Source organism: Dryobates pubescens, chromosome 14 (assembly GCF_014839835.1).
Source record: "Dryobates pubescens isolate bDryPub1 chromosome 14, bDryPub1.pri, whole genome shotgun sequence".
Lineage (NCBI taxonomy): Eukaryota > Metazoa > Chordata > Aves > Piciformes > Picidae > Dryobates > Dryobates pubescens.
This window is the reverse complement of record NC_071625.1, coordinates 11,554,704-11,576,466: the sequence shown is the minus strand read 5'-3', so window position 1 is coordinate 11,576,466 and position 21,763 is coordinate 11,554,704. Positions and strand designations below refer to the sequence as shown.

Genomic DNA, 21,763 nt, shown 5'->3' with positions numbered 1-21,763 from the left:
GAGGATCAAATCAGATTAAGAAATCAGTAATAACCAAACCTCTCTTCTGGAAGTAAGCCTCACCTTCAGCCTTTTCTGGAAGAAAAGAAGCTGCTGCTTTAATGAATGTTGCCAGCAGAAAAGAGAGTTTCCAGATCCTTGCTGACAGCATGGGGAAGAGGTAATAACAACCATGAGGAGTCTGCTAGGCTGAATAAGAGAAAGGGGGCATACTCAGACCTGAAAGGATCCAAACATGGAAAGAATGTCTGCAAAAGATGAGGTGGCTGAAGGGATAAAACATAGTGCTCCTTCTCCAATGGTGCTTTAACCTTCAACTTCTAGACGATTGCAACTGACTATATTTGTGTGTGTGTATATATATACACACATATAGGTATGTATCAGTTAAGAATTTGCTGTGGTAAAATATTTAGGAAATTCATCACATGTACAAACCTGTCAGTCAGTAACACTAATGTGCTACATTAATGGTGAGTATACAACATCCTGGAGCTCATGATGACACCATTGGCTATGGTCCTCAGTGGTTCTCAGCTGCTGAGGCTAACGGGATTAGTAGGCTCAGGAGATTTTTTGATGAGAGAATTCAGAACTGAAGGAGGTTAATTTTCTTTCTTTTCCATATTTCTGCTGTGCTTGGTATTTTTATGCTATTTTGTTCTCCCAAGAGGAGCAGGGGGATCTCACCTTCTTCCAATACTGCTTATAGTACTTTTTTTCCCGTCTGTCAAGCCATGCTTCTGGTGTATTCCCCAAATTGCCCTGTATGCAACTAGACACATCTTGGTCCCTTTGATGAGCACATTCCTCACATACTTTGTGAAGTGCTTATGCACTATGTGTAGTTCTGCAATCACAGAATTTCAATATGTAAATATTGATGTTAGTTACCTTATTTTAGCATCTTTGTATCACAGAATTTCAAGATGTAAATATTGATGTTAGTTACCTTATTTTATCATCTTTGTATTTGGGTTCAAAGCAAGTTAATATTGATTAAGAGCAATTGTAAGTTTTACTTGACATAGGCCTCCATTTTGGCTACAAGGTACTTGGAACCAAGAGAAGTTATTTAAGCCCTAAGTTCAAAGTCTTAGCTCCAAGCAAAATGCACAAAGAAATCTGGGCATTCAGTAATCAGATGGAAAGCAGCCAGCCCTCCAAATACAGTTTCCTGAATTAACAAATAATGAGAAATAAATGTGTCAGGAGATTACACATCTGATTCTCAGCCACAGGAAAATAATGTTATAAGGATTATCAGCCTTTACTTCTCTCTTGCATCTTGATTCTTAAATAATTTTTTAAAGAAACACAGCTGAGTCGTTTATTCCAAAGGATACCTGAAAGGAATTGTGTTTAGCAAAAAATCTCAGCACATGGCTTGCCAGGATTTGAGTCAAACTAGATGCTTAGTATAGGAGACATACTACCTGGAATTATGGACACTGATCAAAGGCTGCATCCCCTTGGGAAAGGCTCACAAATAAGCATTTAATGATTATTACATTATCTTAGGAGAATAGAAATATATATCTACTCTCGTACTTAAAAGTCATTACAAAAAGTAAAATTTAGTAAGTTCTAACTTCTGTGTTGTATTCAGAAATATTCCCTCATATCTAGTATTTTTTCCATGCTGGATTCACCCTGTTTCCTCTAAATTCTATATGTAACAATGCGAGTATTAAAGTGATTGCAGCGAGGTGGGTGTTGGTCCTTTCTCCATAGTAACAAGTGGATTAGGGCTAGGGTTAAGGCTAGGGCTAGGAAATGGCCTCAAGATGCACCAGGGGAGGATTATATCGAATATTAAAAGAAAGTTCTTCACTGAAAGGGTTCTCAAACATCAGAACAGGGTCCCCAGGGAAGTGGCTGAATCCCCATCCCTGGAGGTGTTTAGAAGATGCAGAGATGTGCTAAAGGGACATGGTTTAGCACCAGACTTGGTAAAGTTAGATAATGGTTAGACTCAATGGTCTTAAAGGTCTCTTCCACCAAAATGATGCTGTGATTGCTTCTGGGGATCATACAATTTCTTTTTCCTCTTAAGCTCCAAGAGGAGTTCCCATTTAGCCACTCTGGTGTTCTAACCCACTGCTTGCTTTATTATACTATGCATTAAACATATTGAATTATACAGAGAAATCATTGAATATTTATTGTATTTTGCTATTTATTTTCCATCTTATTCTGGACATATCCAGACATTTTACTGTGATGAATCCAAATAAATTATTTTGAGTAGCCTTTCAAATATATGGCATTATTTCCAACATATTTTCTTGAAATAACTCTGAAACATCTGCAATTGAACTTGCTTCATTTAATGATTGTAGAGCTACTGAAGATTCTATTACACTCACCCAAGTTCACTGTCAATTTCTCAACATATTCAATATTCAAGGATCTCATTTTCTTTACTTCTATCCCTTCAATGTTTCCATTGCAAATCTTATTTCTCATTTAGTATAAAATATTTTGATGTCACTTACTGTATCTCTAAAATACTTTTGCCAGAGGCTATTAGGATTTCAGACAAGAAACTGCTCGCTTATAAATGAAACAATTTTCTTTAAAAGACAAATAGACTGAGTTGCATACAGTCATACATTCAGTAAGACAATAAACTGTGGTCCATTTTTCTTTGTTTTTATAAAGACAAATACATCTATGGGTAGACACTATACTATAACTGATTTCTGCTTCAAAAAATGTAGCTAACACCTTCCTAGGAAGCTGGAGATCCTAAAATATAAAAATTCATAAGAAAAAAAAATATCACAGGAACTTGATGATTAAAAATGTTTATAGATGGTAAATAGGTACAGCATGGATATTAATGTTCTATTTCATATTTATAATTATTTTATTCTTAAGACCTGAAATCAGAGAACTTAAAAACAATAGTCAAACTAGTCCATTCATAAGAATGGGCAATGTTGTACATTCTGTATGTTCACAGAACAGTTCAAGAATCAGAACTAGTGTACATACTATGCCAGTAAATACTGCAACCCATTGGGAAAAAAAACCAAACAAACAAACAAAAAAAACCCCAGAACATTCAAGAGCATCAAAACAAGACAATTATAGATGTAGAGTGATGAAAAATGTAGCCCACCACCTGAAATGCAGACGAGGGTACTGGCCAGCAAACTGTCAGCTGTTGACTGGTCTCCTTTATCTCCATTTTTGCATAACTGTTTCTTTCCGAGCTACCCTGATCCCCTAATTTCCCCACCTTTGGTTCCTCCCCTAAGCATCTCATAATATGTTTCACACAATCCCAGCATGCTCTTCCTCTGCATCCCATAATAAGCATTGCCTCCCAGGGCAGGAACCCCCTCAGTCTGTGTGATGCCCCAGAGAGCTGCCCCTAGAGTTGCAGTGTCTCACCTGCCTGTGATGCTCATGTTCTCCTGGGACTGCCATGGGCAGGTCAGGGCAGGAGCTCATATTTCTGTGCTCCTCTGTGTGTGGGGGTGAGCTTTTTATCACATACCCTAATACAGGTCAGCTCAGATATGAATTTCAAGCTGCATAAAAAAATTATAGCATTGCCAACCCATCACTCACTCCTTTTAGCTCACCATTCTCCAAGCGATACGTGGAGCTCATACAGAAAAAGAAGCAAGTGACAGAGGTGGTTGTGAAATGCTATTGGAAATCAGCACCAATATACTTTTTGCTGTAATACTGCACTTGGCTAAACAGAGAAAGGGATTCAAACATTATAAATCATTTGAAAGTGGTGTACAGAGCAAAACAGATAGCAAAAGGGTCTAGAAGTGTTCATGCATACCAAATATCCAGCTGAACAAAATAGCCTGCAACTAGTTCAATAATCTTCCACCCACTTTCTTTAACCACCTCCAGTTTCCAATCAATGTCTAACATTAAATAATATAAAAACACAAGTTTGAAATATTTTACCAGGCTACCTTGAGTGCTCTGAGACAAATTAATAATGCAGTCATGAATCAAAATTAAAATGTTTCAGCTATGATATTTGTTTTCATTAGATACATTTAAGTTTCATTTTTGCCTGTCTCCCCTACAAGATTAAAAATTGCAAACACTTGCCATCAAAATTTCCTAACTTCTCTGTGCCTTTATAATTTCAGCATATGGCATCTAAAAGCCATCAGTACGCTTTAGATGTGTAACCAGAAATACGTCTCTAAACCAGGTTATCAATTCTGTCTGCAGTGCCAACAGTCTCTGTTAAGTATATATTAAAGAATATATGGCAGGCAGACAGAATGCCAGTCTTCTTTCTAGTTATGTTCATCATGTATTTTTCAATCTGAAACTTGAGTTAAGGTCACAAATATTTTACGGGCTTAGATTTTCTACAGCTCTATACACAGAATTCCCGTACAGGCCAAGGAGAATCCAACATGCAGAATAACAGCAAAACAGAGGCCTTCCAGATTTGCTTTCCTGCAGACATTATGGATTTGCTTTCCTGCAACTTCTAGAAGTATCATCAAGAATAATTAATTATTAATTTTATATCTACAGTGCTTATTTTCCCTAACATTCCAAGAACCAGACAAAAAACATTACAAACATTAAACTTTAAACAATGCAACAGATAATACAGATAAAAACAGTCACATAAATAATTAAAACAAAATCTGAGATGCAGTAGAAAACCTTTTTCTACAAAGTATTGTTCCCCCCAGCTAACAAATAGAAGTTTACTGAGAAAATTTACACTCATCAGTATGAATGCATTTCAGATTTGCTCAATGAAGAATGGTAGTACGTGCATTGCATCTGATTATCACTGAATGACAGCTATAAAACTGGCATTTAATATACCTTCACTATGTCTCAATCTAATGCAAAGATAAAAGTGGAATTTGAAAGGATGTTTTAATCTTCCCCCCACCAGCTCACCCACTTTTCTGCCTACACAATCACCTAAAAAACTGTAATCTTTTTTTCTTCCTATTTCAGTACCTCACCATCTTTTCCTGATTTCTCTTCCCCTTTACACACTGCAGTAGTATTATGATGACAGAAAGTGCTTGATGCAATTTTGGACAATTCTAGTTTGTTTATTATTGCAGTGTTAAACCACAGTAATTTCCTAACATGCCTTTTTACCCCCAGTATTCAACTCTTCTTCTACTGTCATTACATGTACCCCATTCCCTGTTATGGAATTTCCCTTTTTTAAGTCCATGCTGTGCAGAACTCTAGGTGATAATCTATATTCAAGTATACACTAAACAATCGTATTTGGTGTAAGGATCATATTGAACGCCTTTATAACCTTTCACCACCTTCAAAGGGCTTCAAGCTGAAAGAAGCTAGCTTTAGATTAGCTTTAGATTAAACATAAGGAAGAAAATCTTCACCATGAGAGTGGTGCAACACTGAAACAACTGTTCCAGAGTTGTGAAGGCTCCAACCCTGGAAGAGTTTAAAGTCAGGCTGGATGGAGCCTTAAATAACCTGGCCTAGTAGGTATCCCTCCCCATGTCAGGGGGGTTGAAACTAGATGATTTTTCCTTTCCAACCCAAACCATTCTATGATTACATGATAATGCTGTGCTCTGCCACATTCAATGAGCTTGTTAGGAGCTACTTATGTATCTCAACATAGCAATGCATTGAGCAGAATAAACAATGACATCTCTGGTCACGGAACAAAGGTCCTAAATTGCCAGATCTAAGGGGTAATACAAGTGTTCAAATAGCTATTCGAACATATGCCACTCCATTACTTAGAACAGAAGAATCAAGGTATAAATTCTTACCAATTTGACTGCATAGCACATCTTAGCGAGCCTGGCTTCACTACACATACTATATAAAGAGTCATTCTGCCTTTGTAAGGAAGTAAGACACTTCTGATTTTCATACACCCTATAGGATTTCCTAATAAAAAACAACTCTGCTGACCAGAGAGAGAACATTTTGCTAAGAATGTCAGTTGTCTAAATCCCAAACACAACTACATCTTGACTGATCATGACTGATACAATAAATCTTGCATAAAGCAGAATCACCTTCTCTCTTGTCACCTCTAGCAGAATGCCAGGAACATTTAATATGGAGATTGAAAAAATGACAGCCAATTGTGATAATGAAGCATACAATCCCTACCTCCTTGCGAGCAGTGCACCTGAAAGAAACATTCCTTTTCTCTTTGTTTGGGAGTGTGTGTACTGTTGAACATTGCTGATATAGGGTTTCCTTGAACAGAGATATTTTGTGACAGAAGTACTTTAGAATCTGATTTATGAAAACCTAAGTTGAAAAGTAGACAAGTATTATGGCACCTTTCTCCTCCAGCTATTTATGTTATTTTCTTATTGTGTCTTTGTTTGGGTTGTATCACACCTGATCTTCATACTACAGCTGTATCCTGTACTGTGGATGTGTGGCAAAAACATCAGTGCACAGCAGCATCCCAACATTTGTGGAATGATTCTCTCCTCGCTCTTTCTCATCCAAACTTCAGTATCTGTTTCATACTAGTAAAACTATTCCACTGTGAATAAACAGAGGTAAGGGTGAAGTGCCACTTACCTTGTGACCTCTGATAAATTACTCCATGTTGAATAGACTAGACTGGACTAGACTAGACTAGACTAGACTAGAATAGAATAGAATAGAATAATTAACCAGGTTGGAAAAGACCTTCAAGATCATCAAGTCCAACCTATCACCCAACACTATCTTATCAACTAAACCATGACACCAGGTGCCTCATCCAGTCTCTTCTTAAACACCTCCAGTGATGGAGACTCCACCACCTCCCCTGGCAGCCCATCCCAATGGCAAATTACTCCTTCTGTGAAGAACTTCTTCCTCACATCCAGCCTAAACTTCCCCTTGCGCAGCTTGAGACTGTGCCCTCTTGTTCTGTCAGTGGTTGTCTGGGAGAAGAGACCAACCTCCACCTGGCTACAACCTCCCTTCAGGTAGTTGTAGACAGCAATAAGGTCTCCCCTGAACCTCCTCTTCTCCAAGCTAAGCAACCCCAGCTCCCTCAGCCTCTCCTCATAGGGCTTGTGCTCCAAATCCCTCACCAGCTCTGTTGCCCTTCTCTGGACATGTCCAGCAACTCAACATCTTTCCTAAAACTGAGGGGCCCAGAACTGGACACAGTACTCGAGGTGTGGCCTAACCAGTGAGAAACCACAAGCTTGGGAAGTCCATTTGTTTCCAAGGTAGGAGAAGAACGTTAGGGTTCACCCTAGCAGAGAGCCAAGCAGTTCAGGGTCATATTTAGGTCTAATGATCATACTTGGGCTTATAAGCAGATGGACTAAGCTAGGGAATGCAGAAAATTCTATACTCTGCAACAGGTCAAAATCTTCAAAATAATTTTGTGATATTAGCAAATGAGATTTGCATCCTAACTCAAATACACATTTTAAAATATCACTGCCTGTATGCTTTACACATGCCTACATATGCTGTCTCTGCTTGCAAGCATTGTGTATCACATTACTCACAGTGTTACTTGTCACGGAAGACCCCACTGCATTTTCTAAAGTAAAGAAATTAGTCTATCTACAATTAGAATGAAGTTACCCAGGGGTGAAACGTAGGAGTTATTTAACAAAATACAGCTACCTTACCCAAAAGTATATGACAGAGAATGAAGAATAACAAATGCATTTGAAAATGTAGGAGGAATTTGCAATGTAATTATCAAAACTTAGATTTGATCTGCCTTGGCAAAGTGAACAGGGAACTGTGAAAGGCGGAAATGTGAATACCAATAGTAATACATAATTCCATAGAACTATTTTAGTGTATTTATTTCTTGGAGGTATTCTGAGGAAAGAGTGCCTGCTTAGAGATACTACAACTAAGGCATCACAGCACAGCTTATCTTAGGAAGCACTCAACAATAGCATGGATGATCACCATAACTGTCATGTCTCCAATATGTTTTCTGCTAGCAATGCAGATATTCATGTGTCAGACAGGTCAAACATTTAAGTATCTGCCCATTTCTGATTTCAGCACATTTTAAAAATCTTGAGGGTACTTAATCATAGTGATTGACTTAATGGTCCTTGCCAAGTCACTTTCATCCTTGACTAGAACCCAAAATGATCAATAAGCTTGACTATGCCAAAAGAGGAGAAAATGAGAGAAAAAAAAGGAGCAAGGGGGAAAAAATGAGGGTAAGAAAGACAAAGAATGAGGGAGAGAAAGGGAGCAGAACACAAAGGGAGGAAGATGACTAGAATGAGAGAGCACAAGAAGGAAAGGAGAAAAAGGAAGGAGGAAGGGAAAGAGGCAGGAAGGCAGAAGGCAGGCAGGCAGGATGCTATGGGAGACTTATGAATCACTCTTGAAAAACAAAGACCAGTTACATACATATGTACGTGCCTAAGTATGCAGTAAATAAACACTGGAATTCTTTTAATGAATACAGTAGGCAGGTTCTGAACGGTGATTTTCACTCATCTCACATGACCTAAAAACAGGGACCGGTGAAATTTGGTCAAATATTGATCCTAATGTGGCATTGCCCCTTAACACCAGTGCAGAGGTTGTAGTACTTCTAAGATCACATTCCTAAACTACTGCAGAGGAAGTAAATAGGCCCACCAAGTTTCAGTTACAACATTCACACTCCAAGACTTATACATCTGTGAGAAGGCTGTAGATAGTACACAAGGCTGTGAAATATATACCTTTGCTTCTTCACAGTAAACAAGTGCGTATGGATCCAAAGGGGGTGGTTAATATCAGCACTGCAGCTATTCTTTCCTTGTGCCAGCTACACGCAGTCTTACATCTATCTAGAGATGAGTTCAGCCAGTAGTCTGCAGGGCCATACTCTGCTAAATGCTATTGGCCTCACCAAAATAAGGCATGGTTGTAAGTAAAGGTGGAAGGCCTGTACCATTCACCCCTACATCTGCAGGGGAGCAGACTTGTGGCCACAGAAAACTCCTCTTTGTGCTGTGCTTTGGGAGTGAAGGATGAGGCATTACCATTCCAGATGCCTTCAGTACCATTTTCTATGATGTTTTGGTATTGTTGTGTATAGATAGATAGATAGATAGGTATACATATATAGACACATACATATATATGTGTGTGTGTGTGTGCATGTGTATACACATATCTATATAAATCAAATTTATATACACATAAATGTTCATTCAAATTCATGTAAGCACCTAAACATATATAAAGCCTCTCATCACATCACATCCCAGCTGAAAACAGTTCCTAACCATCTTTCCACAAGTGTACTCTATGCACATACAAAACCCACATGCACTGTTCAACATGACGAAACATACACTTCTGTGCAGGCAGACACACTAAGATCGTTCATGACTGCCTGCCAACACTTCCCAGCACACACTCCTATGCACTGGATTTTACTTTACACCCATGCACTCACACGCATGCATGTTTGCATATGCACCATATGCACGTCCACATAAAAAGATACACATGCAAGCCTGTACGAATGACCACACACACTTCTACAAAAGTGTGTGCAAATATGAGCACACAGGCTGACCTCTGTAAGAACACATGCATACACACACAGATGCACAGAAACAGGTCTGTGCACTCATACATGCAGGTACAGCTGTGTGTGCACTCATATGCACAGAATCACATGATCGCACATGATCACACATGAACACGTGCACATGGACATGCACACGGGTGCACACTCATGTACACGTGCACTCACACTCATGTACACGTGCACTCACACTTAGCATGACGGCACACACATGCACACAAACTTACACCCACACACATGTACATATGCGCAGTCACAGGCACAAATGCACACACTCGCCAAACACCCCCCACCACCAAAACGCCCATTACGGACACAAGTTGGCCCCCACAACGCCACTCGCACCGTCGAGATGGTGGCACGTGCACACGCATGTACGCGCACACATCCCTTACACAAGCACTCAGAGAACAAAACGCCTCCGCACACCCACACACATCCACGCCCCTGCACAGCAGGCGTTTCTTGCCTGCACCCTCCGCACTCTACTCGCAAGGGAGGCAACGGCCTCCCCGCAGTTGCAACAGGCAGAGGTGGGAAGGCTAAAACGCAGCTCCCGAGCCCAGGAAGACAAGGCGGGTGCCAGCTTCCGCAGACCCCTTTTCGCCGCAACCAGCATCTGCCTCGCAGCAAAGCTCAGCGCCCCACGCCCCCACCCAGCAGCGCGGCCCTAGCGGCTCGGCAGCGAGGCCGCTAGGTGGCGCCAGCGCTCTTTCTGGCGGAGCCGCCGCTGCACCGCCCCCTCCTGGCCCAGCCCGGCCTGGCCTGGCCAGCCGGGAGCAGCCGCACCGCCTGCCCCGCCGGCTGCGCGGCAGTGCGCTGCGCGGGACCGTATTCCGCGCGTCCGCCGCGACAAAGAGCCCCCGCAGCCGCGGGCATGGCTGTGGCCACGTTCTCGGGGAGCGGAGCTGTGCCTGCCGTGCTCCTGCCTGCCGCCTCCCCGTGCCCGCGGAGACCGGCATGTAATTAGCCATTAGCCTACAAATCCCCTCGGAGACGCTTGTGCCACCGTGCGATATGTGTGCCCCAGAGCGCGTGTGTGTGTGTGAGTGTGCCGGTGGTGACGACGGCAGCCCCCCTAGCATCGCACGTGAATTCCTAATAACAAGGCACTGATTGTTTTTGCGAGTGGCGGAGGATGGCAGAACCCCGCCGTATTCGCTGCCCGAGGCTGCTCTGGGAGCCTGTGGAGACCTCGCCACTGTATTATTTCTCGAGCCATTTTCCTAGGCAGAATTGATCCTGTTGGGGGAACAGGGGGGCGGAGGGAGAATCTCAATTGCAAATACTGTTTGGAGTTTATTAGAGAGAGTGTCGGAGCTTTAAGATGCTCTGTCGTGTCTCCTGGTGGATGCTGTAACGAAACAGAATTGTGCTGGGTTTCAGTTGTGCAGGGAGTTGGGGTAGCTGGGGGATGGGGGGAAGGAAAAGACACGATCGAGAGTAGCTGAGACTTTGTGCCCCCGTTGGAGAGATGGTTGAGTCCTCGTCAAGGTTGCTGTGGTATCCCAGAAACACCATTCACTCCGAGCTGTGACCGCACACCATCAACAGCAACAACTCCGCTGCGCCTGGCCAAGGAATAGGAATTAGGAGCTCTCAAGAATAATATGAAAGGGTTCTGCAGAGGGGAAATCCGTGCAAAGGAATCGAAATTAGCAGACTTTTGGGAAAGGGAATGTACTAAATGTGGCCGGCTGGACTTCATCCTGGTGAAGAAAATGGAGATTAAAAGTGGATTTACATTTTGGAACCTCGTCTTTTTATTGATGGTTTCGTGTGTGAAAGGTAGGGTAGTATTTGAGGGGTATATTTTTAGGGGTCCGTTTGCTTTTGGTCAGGGCGTTGCAAGCTCTCACCTTATACCAAGGTGTATTTAAAATATATATATTTATCTCTTATTTTATATTTTACCTTAAGTACTTTACAATGGAAAGATATAAATGATCACTGAAGCGGGGAGGAAAGGAGTTGATTCAGAGCTGTCTTCGGAAATGGGAAATGTATTTGCTTGCCAGGCTTGGCGTTCAATGCAGTGACTGAGCTGGGGCTCAATAAATATTCTTGCAGTATGCTCAAACGGAGACGTGAGTTGGTTCGTATAGCTTCTAACTAGGATATATTCAAGCAAATCACACTGGGTGACTTTTTTTTTAAGGTGATGATGAAGGTAGTGTATGTGTGTGGGATTACCTGCATTTCTGGTTTTCGGTCGAGCAACGGGCTTTTTGCGGGAATGCCTGTATCGATGCACTTATTAGTTTAACCCGTTGCGTGGGGAAAGTTACAGAGGAGCCCAGCGTGCGTGTAGCCGTCTCACAGCCCGAAATGCGCTTCACGCTCCGCTGTTTGTATGCATGCAGGGCTCCCTGCCTTTCGAAAAGGTACCTGAGCAATTCAGCCTTGAAGGCATGGTCTGCAGCTGGGTGCAAAGATCGACACCTTTTCTCTGCCTTCCTTTGATCCCTTTCCCCTGATGTATAAAAGAGGTTTTGGGGGTGGGGGGAGGATGGCGGGGGGTGTGTTTGTCTCTTTTGCTTTCATCCTGCTGAAGGGAGAGCAAAAAGGAAACCTCTAGTTAGCGGCATAAATATCTCCGCTAAGTCTGTGCTTGCAGACACTTAAGGAAAATGCTGCACACGGAAAGAAGAAATACGTGGTTTCAATAATGTGCACCATCAAAATTACGCAGGCATCGCTGAATGTTGAAATGCCGATCCCATCACGCGTGCCTTCAGTAAAAGGACCTATTCTGCAACTCCCCACAGTGCTGCCTGCCCGAAATAATCTCCCCCTGTTTGTGGCCAGTGATTAATAACTGATTAATCACCCTTTTATCCCTGTCCTCATCCTCATCCCTCCTCCCCGCCACACTCGTACACTCCCAGAATATTTAGTAGACATTATCGATCCTCTCTGAGTTTTTAGACTTGGTTATCGCCTACAGAGGTTGCCTGCACGGATGGGAAGGGAGGTGTGTTGAGGGGGGGAGAGAGGGGGAGAGGGCGGCATTCAAAGGCGTGCCTTCCCAAACTGGCTTGCCTTGGATGAAACAGTTTATTGTAGAGCTTTGCAGCTGCTTGTCCTCCCAATTTGCATCTCGTGAAAAAGATAATTCGTGTTCAAGGGGGAAAGGGGGGGAGACGGGGGGGGGTGAAGCGGGGGCGGTGTCGAGGGCTTTTACCTCATCCCACGTTATCCTGACACGGAGGATCCGAGGGGAATGGGCTTGCCTGTGATGCTGATGCACATTTTAATTACAGATAGCTTCTCTCTGTTCTCGTCTATCGAAGCGAGCTGCGGGCTGCGCTTTGCCCCGTCCTGGAGAAGGTCTGCTATCAATACCAGCCCGGGGCTTTGGGGACATTTCTTTTCCCTGGTTCAGCTCCCTGTCATTAACACATAATCCTGTGCCGGGTGCGATCATTTGCAAGTCATGGACTCCCTGCCCGCTCCGCGGCGCTCAGCGGGCGCGGTAGGGAGGCGCTGGAGCTAATGGGTGGCTCCGGAGCCGTTGCCGAAGCAGCTGCTTTGTGAGCAGAAGTCGCGGGGCGGCAGCATCCCACAGAATGAAAAACTCGGGCGGTTCTCCCTGCGTCGCGATGGCCGCGGGAGCAGCGCAAGTTTCCACAGCACCTGTTGAGAAGTCGCGCTTCGCTTCTTTTTATGGGAGGAGGCAAAGGGGAGGTTGTGAAAGAAAAAACACTGGATACTGCGGGCGAAAGCTGGGATCAAACACTTAAAACAGCCTAAAGAAAAAACAAAAAGGCTTTGCAAAACTGACCCTTTCTCTGGCAGCTTTCATAGGAGTCCCTCAGGCTGGAGAGTCCTCCTAGCAATTGCAAATTCAGTAGGTCAGGTTTTACATCTTGGATGTTGGTTTCTTTAGGTAGCCAAGCTCTACAGAGCAGGCTGAGCCTCACTGCAGCACTGCATCAATTTTGGGCATTTATATTTAATTCTAGCTGCACTCTCATGAATTAATACATTTTACCTTGGTTTAAATTCCAATTGTGTCATCCCATCTTCTGCTCCCAGAAACCCTGACAGAGGTAACCAATGAATGAACACCTGCCCATTTAAAACATTCCAGATGTTGGAAGCAAGGTCACTCCTCAGATCCTACATCAGCTCTACCATTGACTGACCAGGCGTTTTCACCACACCCCACCTCTGCAAGCTCTAGCCCATGCCTTTTCTTGCTTAATCATCTCTACTGAATAGTCTAGTACCATGTCATATCAACCAAACTGTTGCTGAGGTTCCTGTCATCCAGCCTGCTTCCAGTTTTGCTTAGTATCTCCCTCTCAGAGCCTTCTTACTTCTGTCATCATCCTGTCACCATTTCTCAAGTCTTGGTCCACATGCATCTCACTGTTACAAATGTCAAGCTATCCCAGCGTGCTCATGTAGCCATGTTCATATCTGATTAGTTATGTGCTTTTTGTATATATCCATGTGGAAAAACACATACATTCATTTATTTGTCAAATTGTGCCTATTTGGAACCTTGCAACAATAGTTGGGAGAGATTGGAAAAGGAAGAAGAAAATGGGAGAAAGGAAATTTTTAGAACTTCTGAGGAAGAGGTAAAAGAAGGAGGAATCATACTTTCTTCAATGCAAATCTTTTAACTGCTTAAGCAGTATGTAATTACAGTATGGAACATTTCCAACAAAATCTTCCTTGGATAGACATGGAGGGAAAAAAAAAAAAGTCAAGGAGGAAAGGAGGCACCTAAGAGAGCTTTGCCTCCTGGGATTTGGGAGAGAAATCTTGAAGCCTTTGTTTTGGCACCTCCCTTGGAAGCAAATCATAGAGGACGAGAGACCCCAAGACTCCTTCACCTCTTTTGTGTAGCCGTTGCTCCAAGACAGAGTAGAGAGCACCAAGGTCTGCACTTTGTCTGCCTGCCTAAAATGAAGCTTTGCCTCTGCTGTTGTTCCTCTGTTCCCTGTTGCAGTTGTGACAAGCAAAACAAGTGCATCTTTTGAAGGGAGCTGAAGCATGAAGATTTTAAATGGCTCATTGACAGAAGAGATGAGAAAATGGAAAATATTTCCATTTCCAATGATGAGTACCCAGAATGTGGGAATATTTAGCAGGGACAAAGACTGCCCAATTTCTTTCAGTTACCTCTGCAATCTCCCTTCTCCATTCCCACCTCAGTCCGTTCCCTTCAGGCTCTGGCAGCCCCCTCCCCACCACGTCCTTCCCAGTCACTTGATTTATGGGGTTACTGGTAAATGGCTTTCCTCGGTGGGCATGCGTGGGCGCAGGGAGGTGTTCGCTCTGTCCCCGAAGTGGGAACGGTTGGACGAGTAACAGTAGGTTCAGGTTTTCTCATCCAGCTGCCCGCTGCCGCCTCTTTGTGTGTGTTTGTGCGTGTGGAGTTGTGTGCGTGTGTTTGTGCGTGGGGTGTTGTGTGTTTGTGCATGTGTACGCACGCAAAGCTGCGGAGAGACTCTGACTAGAGAAGGGACGACGCCGTGCTTTCCACGTCCGCATACGCTCAGCTCTTCTGCGGTGCCTCTTTCTCACAAGCTCCTGCAGATCACACAGGGCTTCTGTTCCGTGGACTGCACATAGCACCTAAGCAATTTGTTCAAGCTGCACAGTGCTGCGGGGTTACAAAGTTGCGCTCCCTCTCCCGCGCTCCTTTAGTACAAGGCTAAGCACGGCGCCGCTTAGCGCACGGCTCCCCTTCTTCAGCAGGGCAGAAATAAAGGAACTGTACAACAACTCTCAACAGCAGCAGGAATCGCTTCTCCCTCGCGGTCACCAGGCGGAGCCGACACGGAGCGGCGCATCCCTCGGTCAGGCTCCACCCGCGCCGGCACCGGCCGCGGAACCGGCATTGGGCGCCGCCGCCGTGCTAGGCGGCTGCATTTCTAGGGAGCCCTTAATATATTCTTCCATCGTTTGATTTTGCTTTCATTAGCTCGGTGACTCCCGAAGTCTTCTGTTTGCAAGTTTGAAGCAGCATTCAGATGGTTGGTTAGCTCGTGTAACGTCCAGAAATAGTCCCTCACTCCCTGCGCGCAGTGAGCGCATTTCAACGGGAGCGAGATGGTACATCAGAAAGCCACACCCGCCTGAAGGCTGTCAAGTTGTATCTTAAACTCCGTTACCAACGTCTCGACTTGGAAGCACCAGACCACGAGGTGTGAATAATTTCATGGATGTGCTTATCCCTCTAGCCCTCCTTTTCCAAGACTCCTGAGTAATAATCACAGAAGTTTGCTTGGGGTTTGTTTTTTTTGGGTTTGTTTTTTTTGGTGTTTTTTTTTTCCTGTTTTTTCTTGTTTGGGGGATTTTTTTTGGTTTTGAGGAACAAACCCATCCAGCTTTGTGGTCTTTAGTTCCAACACTGACTATTAGGAGCAATCTAGGGGCAGACTACTTCAGAAGCCAGCAGTCTGGGGCCTCCCCAGCTAGAGGAGGAGCTTTTGGAGCATCATGGAGATCATCGAGTCCAACCTATCACCCAACACCATCTAATCAACTAAACCATGGCACTAAGTGCCTCTTCCAGTCTCCTCTTAAACACCTCCAGTGATAGTGACTCCACCACCTCCCCCGGTAGCCCATCCCAATGTCCAATCACTGTGAAGAATTTCTTCATAACATCCAGCCTAAACCTCCCCTGGCATAGCTTGAGACAATGTCCTCTTGTTCTGTCACAGGCTGCCTGGGAGAAGAGACCTGGCTACAACCTCCCTTCAGGTAGCTGTAGAGAGCAAGAAGGTCTCCCAAAAGCCTCCTCTTCTCCAGGCTAAGCAACCCCAGCTCCCTTAGCCTCTCCTCACAGCATTTGTTCCAAACCTCTCACCGGCTTTGTTGCTCTTCTCTGGACACAGACAAAGGTTGTTGCAGATGTTTGGTTACTTTTTCTGGGCAAATTTGCATTCATGGTCTCACTACTTTGTTTTTATAGATTACATAAGATTTACTATGGCATCATAATTCCAGTATTAGACGTTTTGAATACCACTGTAAATTGCAAAGAGAGAAATAATGCAGATTTATCATCACCTTCCCAGTGTCTGAAATGTTAGCAGGGTAAATTGGTAGATTTAGGACCAGTGTTACTCATAGAGACAGACTGCCTCAAAGTACTGGAAAGTGACATACAAGGAATTCTGCCAGGACTGGTCCATTCATATTGTCAAAGAGCAAGATGGAAGGTAACCAACAGAGGCATAGAGAGACAGACTGCCCATTTCCCCTTGTATTCTACAATATGCATCATAGTGTCATGTATCATCTTCACATATAAAAAATAAGGTGAATATAGTAAGTAACTTTACCGCGGATGGATTCATGGGGTGATGAATTTTCACCTCCCAAGGCCTGTAAATTACACAGATTAATTTTGCAATAGGGCTAAAAGAATCTGGAGGCTTGTGGCAGAAATGACAGAGTAATTACTTGTATTATATAGATGATGAATCACTGCTCCTGACCTTCTGTGTTGTCTGTTTTCCAGATTTACAGATCTTGTTAGTTTTGTATCTTTATGCATTGTAACTTGTTTGATTTAATTCCCATGGAATTGCATATATTCATGTGTACACATATATATATATGATGTGCACATATAGAAATTATATCCATATATTTGATTATATTATGGATAAATTAATTTGACTATATTATTAGCTTCCAGATATGCAGGTAATGATTTGAAATGCATGTACTTCCTAAACTATCCATTGCCTCTTAATTTATTGTATGTTCCAAATTTCTGAAGGAAGTTCTACTATAATATATAACTAACTTCATTGAAAAACCCAAAGTACAAGTTAATGATGGCTAGGAAATGTTAGGAGGAAAGCTTGATGAAAATACAAAGGCACCAGTTGCTAAAAATACCAATAAAACTTGATCCTAGCACATTAAGAATTAGCTGACACAATATTTATTCACACACATTCAGGGAATTTTTACCAAATATACCTTCTGTAAAGCTGGTTTTAGTAGAGTCAAAATCTTTAATCTCCTGTCAAATATGGGAAAAAAAAAACAACTGTGCTATCTTCTGTTTAGTACTGGCATTATCATTTAAAGATGCTGACACATCTCAGAGGTGGCTGTATTTCAGCGGTGGTTAAAATGATCCCTCTGTGATCATTACTGTATTATAGAATTGTTTTAAAACTCAGCAAATGGATATCTGCAAATGTAGTATGGAGTCCTTAGCTAAAATGAGCTACTAAGTGTAGAGTATGGATACTCTTTGCATTTCAATGCAGTATTGAGATGGAGCTACTTGAATTTCCTCCCCTATTTAATTTGACCCAGAAGGAAAGCTACACCTTCCACTAAATTTAGCTTTCTTGATTGCTGTGCAATTTTCTTGGGGAACTGAAGCTTACTCTAATTAAAACTAATCTTCTAAAAGTCCATAATAAAATTTCTACTTTTGCTTCTATGTATCAATTTTGATCCAAAGGTGAATGGAAATTATAAAACAGGATATAAAATGAGCTTTTGAACTGCCTGTTGTTGAGCCCATTGAAAGCAATAGGAGAATCCAGAATAGCATCTTTGAGAGTAGATTTGCTTCTGCTTCTTTTTTATGCTGAGTTTTGAATTACAGTATTCCATACATACATGTCATTTGGCTTGGAAACAGAAGCTGTATTTCATAGTATGCTAGAAATTTTTAATAGAAAGAGCTATTTTGGAAAACTCATATTGCTTTATAAACCTAAAGACCGCAAAAGTAAATTGTTTATGATTCTGCTTATGTAAAGTAAATTATATATTTGAGTACAGTCAGAAAATGCTGCATTTTATTGATGATCATGTCAGCACTTCCAGGGATCTGGCCACTAGATTCAATGTAATTGAAACACAATTGTCTGCTCTAGTCCTTAAAACCAAACAGTACTCAGGCTTTTTGTCAGCATATATGCTGAATTGCAGCCAATTTACAACCTGGCTTTAATATTCCATATTAAATTTTTGTTCTCATGTAAAACATTTTGAAATTTATGGAAGTCTTCTAATAGCTGCAGAGGAACTGAGAAAATGGATTTCAGTTTAGAATGCTTTCAGATTTAATTATTAATGCAATTTTTTACTTTTATTGGACCATCATATATTCCAGATAAGTAGTTAATTTGAAAATACTGAATTAGCTAACAAAACCAAAGCACAAAAATAGAGATCTTTCCACTTTTGTCTTATTTATCTTTTACTGGCACATTCTTTGTGTTTGCCTTCATCGCTGAGTCTAAAAATATTTAATATACTGACCCAAAATTGCAAGAACTGAAACATACTCAAAAAACAAGGGGTCAGATCCTGACTTTTGGAAAGCCTATCTGGCTTACCATAGGTAAGAAGAACAGGTCTTTGACCTGTAGTCAAGTCAGTCAGATTCTTTTTTTCATGCACCTGCAGGTGCATGTGGGAGCACAGACAAGCACATACGTGCACACCAGCACTTCTGGTACCAGGCATCTGTAGCCATGTGCTCTGTGAAGGAAAACCTATGTTTAATTCATGACTAAGTGCATATTGTGTTTTCCCTTGAATATAGCTGTGTTTGCTGACATTTATACTTTAATCATATGAGTACTGCTACTGACTTCAGCAATGCTTCTTGCATGATGTGGCAGTTTCAATGACCACAAAGAAGAAATATATTTCATAATTTATATTGTGTAACTGAAGGGGCAAGAAATTTTCTCCAAAATTATTACATCAATATAGTGCTCACAAAAGTTGTTTATCTGATTAGAAGATTTTCATCAGTCTAATGTATTGAAGTAGTATGGTATAAATTGAACTTTATCAAGTGAATGTTTAGGCAATATTCATGACAACAATTCATCCCTCCTAGGATTATTACTAAAACAGATAAGATTTTTTTATGTCACTTACTGAATATGAAATCTTTTCATATGAAACTGCCACAGATTTCCTTTTCAATTAGGCCCTTAATAAAAGACCCTGGAACTGAGAAAATAACATTTTTCATTCAATGGACTTGAAAAATGTCCTCTTAAAATGCAGAGAGGTGAACTGTCTGCTCAGTCCTCAGTTTCTTGGTGTGATCTTCAACTTAAAACCAACTCCTTTTCACATTACTGTTCAGCATATCTACTGCTTTGATTCATAATTCTTCAATAGCAACTCTGTCCTGCAAACTCTTTTGAAGGTGGTCAATCATTTCCTTCACACAATTCACACAGACCTTAGCTTCAAGTACTTTGATAATGTCCCTTTTTTACCCTTTATTTCAGTCTTGACAACTCCTTCCTGGGAGAATAAAATACCTCTGACATTTGGGAGAATATTTCTTTAGGTGTTTTTATAGATTCTGTTAATGACCTTTCATATATCATCAATTCAACCACATTCACCTATATTAACTTTAGACGTCTTGTAAGAATGTGAATGTTATTGTAATTCTGCAGTGGCCTAATTTTCCACCCAAGTACTTCAGCAGTCTTGAGGAAATTTAATTTTCAGCCCCTTTCTGTGGAAAGAAAAATAACATAGACACTAGACTAACAATAGCATTTCTGTGCTTTTTTCATAGAGGATACAGTGTCAACAGAACCTCTCACATCTTCTCATGCAAGAATAACAAATTTTCCCTGACAAATAGGTGAGAGAGATTTTATTGGCATTTCCATTGTCAGCAGTGGAAAGTTGAACCAATCAGCCATGTAAGACAGTGATTTTGGTAAACGTCCTAACAAACTTATTCTTCTCATAGCTGTTTATTTGAAATAGCAATGAGCAACATAATCAATGTGTAATACAGAATGAATTCAATGTATTTGTGACTGCTGCATGTCTGCCTCCACAACTTTACTAAGGATATGCTTTCAAAATTCTTAAATCTTTCTAGTTTTACAGTTGCAGGTCATTGGAATTTGTATGAGTTTCTACACTAATTTTAGCTACTTTTAAATTAAGATAGCCATGAAAAAAAAAATCCACTCTCCTAAGATCTATTGATATATTTTTACTATGCTCAAACTCTAACTCATCAGCTAGCTCCTGTAATTTTTCCCAGTTTATCCAGCCTCCTCTGCAATTCTGGGCTCCCTTCCCAAACTCTCTTCCCACTCTACCAGTACTACTGGAGAAGTCCCAAAAACATAAAGCCTGCAGTAAAATATAGAAAGTTGACTTCCATTTCTATGCCATTTGTAAAGTATTTTTGTAGCCCAAAGTAATAACCACGTAAGGGTAAGCTGTTAGGAAATTAAATAACCACCCAGCCTTTTCAGTGATAGATCATATTTACTAACTGATTTTAAATCATCTACAAGAAGGCAAGATTGGAAGAGTGCAGTTTCAGCTATATTTGTTTTCATTCTTCAGTCTATTGTTTGTGTCTTTATGATTATTTTTTGGTAACCTAAATAAAGCTCCTTCACCCCAATCAAAGAAGCTTCAAAACACGTTGAAAAAAGATCAGAATGTTATAGTGTCTTAAAGTCCTTACTTGCATAGAAATAAACACTACAGAATCAGATGGTTAACATACTTCATCTATTTTGGAAATCCAAACTCTGTCTCTGTTCTTCAAGCTCTAATGTATACAACAAAACTGTCCTTGTGACATTGTAAGGAAAATTTTACAGTTCTAATACTATTACTCTATGCTTTACTGATATGATTCTGGGATGACCAGAACAGACTAGTCAGAATTGTAGATGATACAGAATGTCATAGATGAATAGAAAGAAAATTAAATTAAATAGAAAAGGGAAAAAAAAAATATCCCATAGGGTGAAACAGGGCTAGATTTGCAGAGATTCTGATTGACTTCGAGCATTTCAATAAAATCAGTAGAGTTTGCTATGTATCTGACTTGTGAAAACTACAGTTCCAAATTGCTCCCTTTGGGGCTTCTTGTAATGGTCACCTGTTTGAAATCCATTGACAGCTGAGTTAACACAAATGTCTAATCTAAAGAGCTGGAGCATGCCACAGATATGAGCTAAGGAGAAAATCTGATCTGAAGAACCTCTGTAATTAGGAAGTTGTGAATTGCCTGCTAGAATTTAGGGTATCTGAGGTAACTATAAGGAAAACGGATCATATATTAAAAAATCTAGTACACAATCCAATGAGCACTGAATCATCATTCAATAATTTGCATATTTCTGAAAATATAGATGAACTTTAATGCTATCTGAGATGCCTTCTAAGAACATTTTCTTCATTCTTACAAGCTTGGGGTCTTTTTTGCAT

The 21,763-nt window shown here is 41.4% G+C and overlaps 1 protein-coding gene across 1 annotated transcript in view; it reads left to right on the top strand.

The window, feature by feature from the left end:
• The first annotated feature begins 10,968 nt into the window (after positions 1–10,968).
• The window catches only part of CSMD3 (CUB and Sushi multiple domains 3), a 386,198-nt gene continuing 375,403 nt past the window's right edge, over positions 10,969–21,763 (top strand). The window contains exon 1 of the mRNA XM_009905784.2: positions 10,969–11,326. Within this exon, the coding sequence (XP_009904086.2) occupies positions 11,149–11,326 (178 nt within the window). The 5' untranslated portion in view covers positions 10,969–11,148. The remainder of the gene's footprint in view (positions 11,327–21,763) is intronic.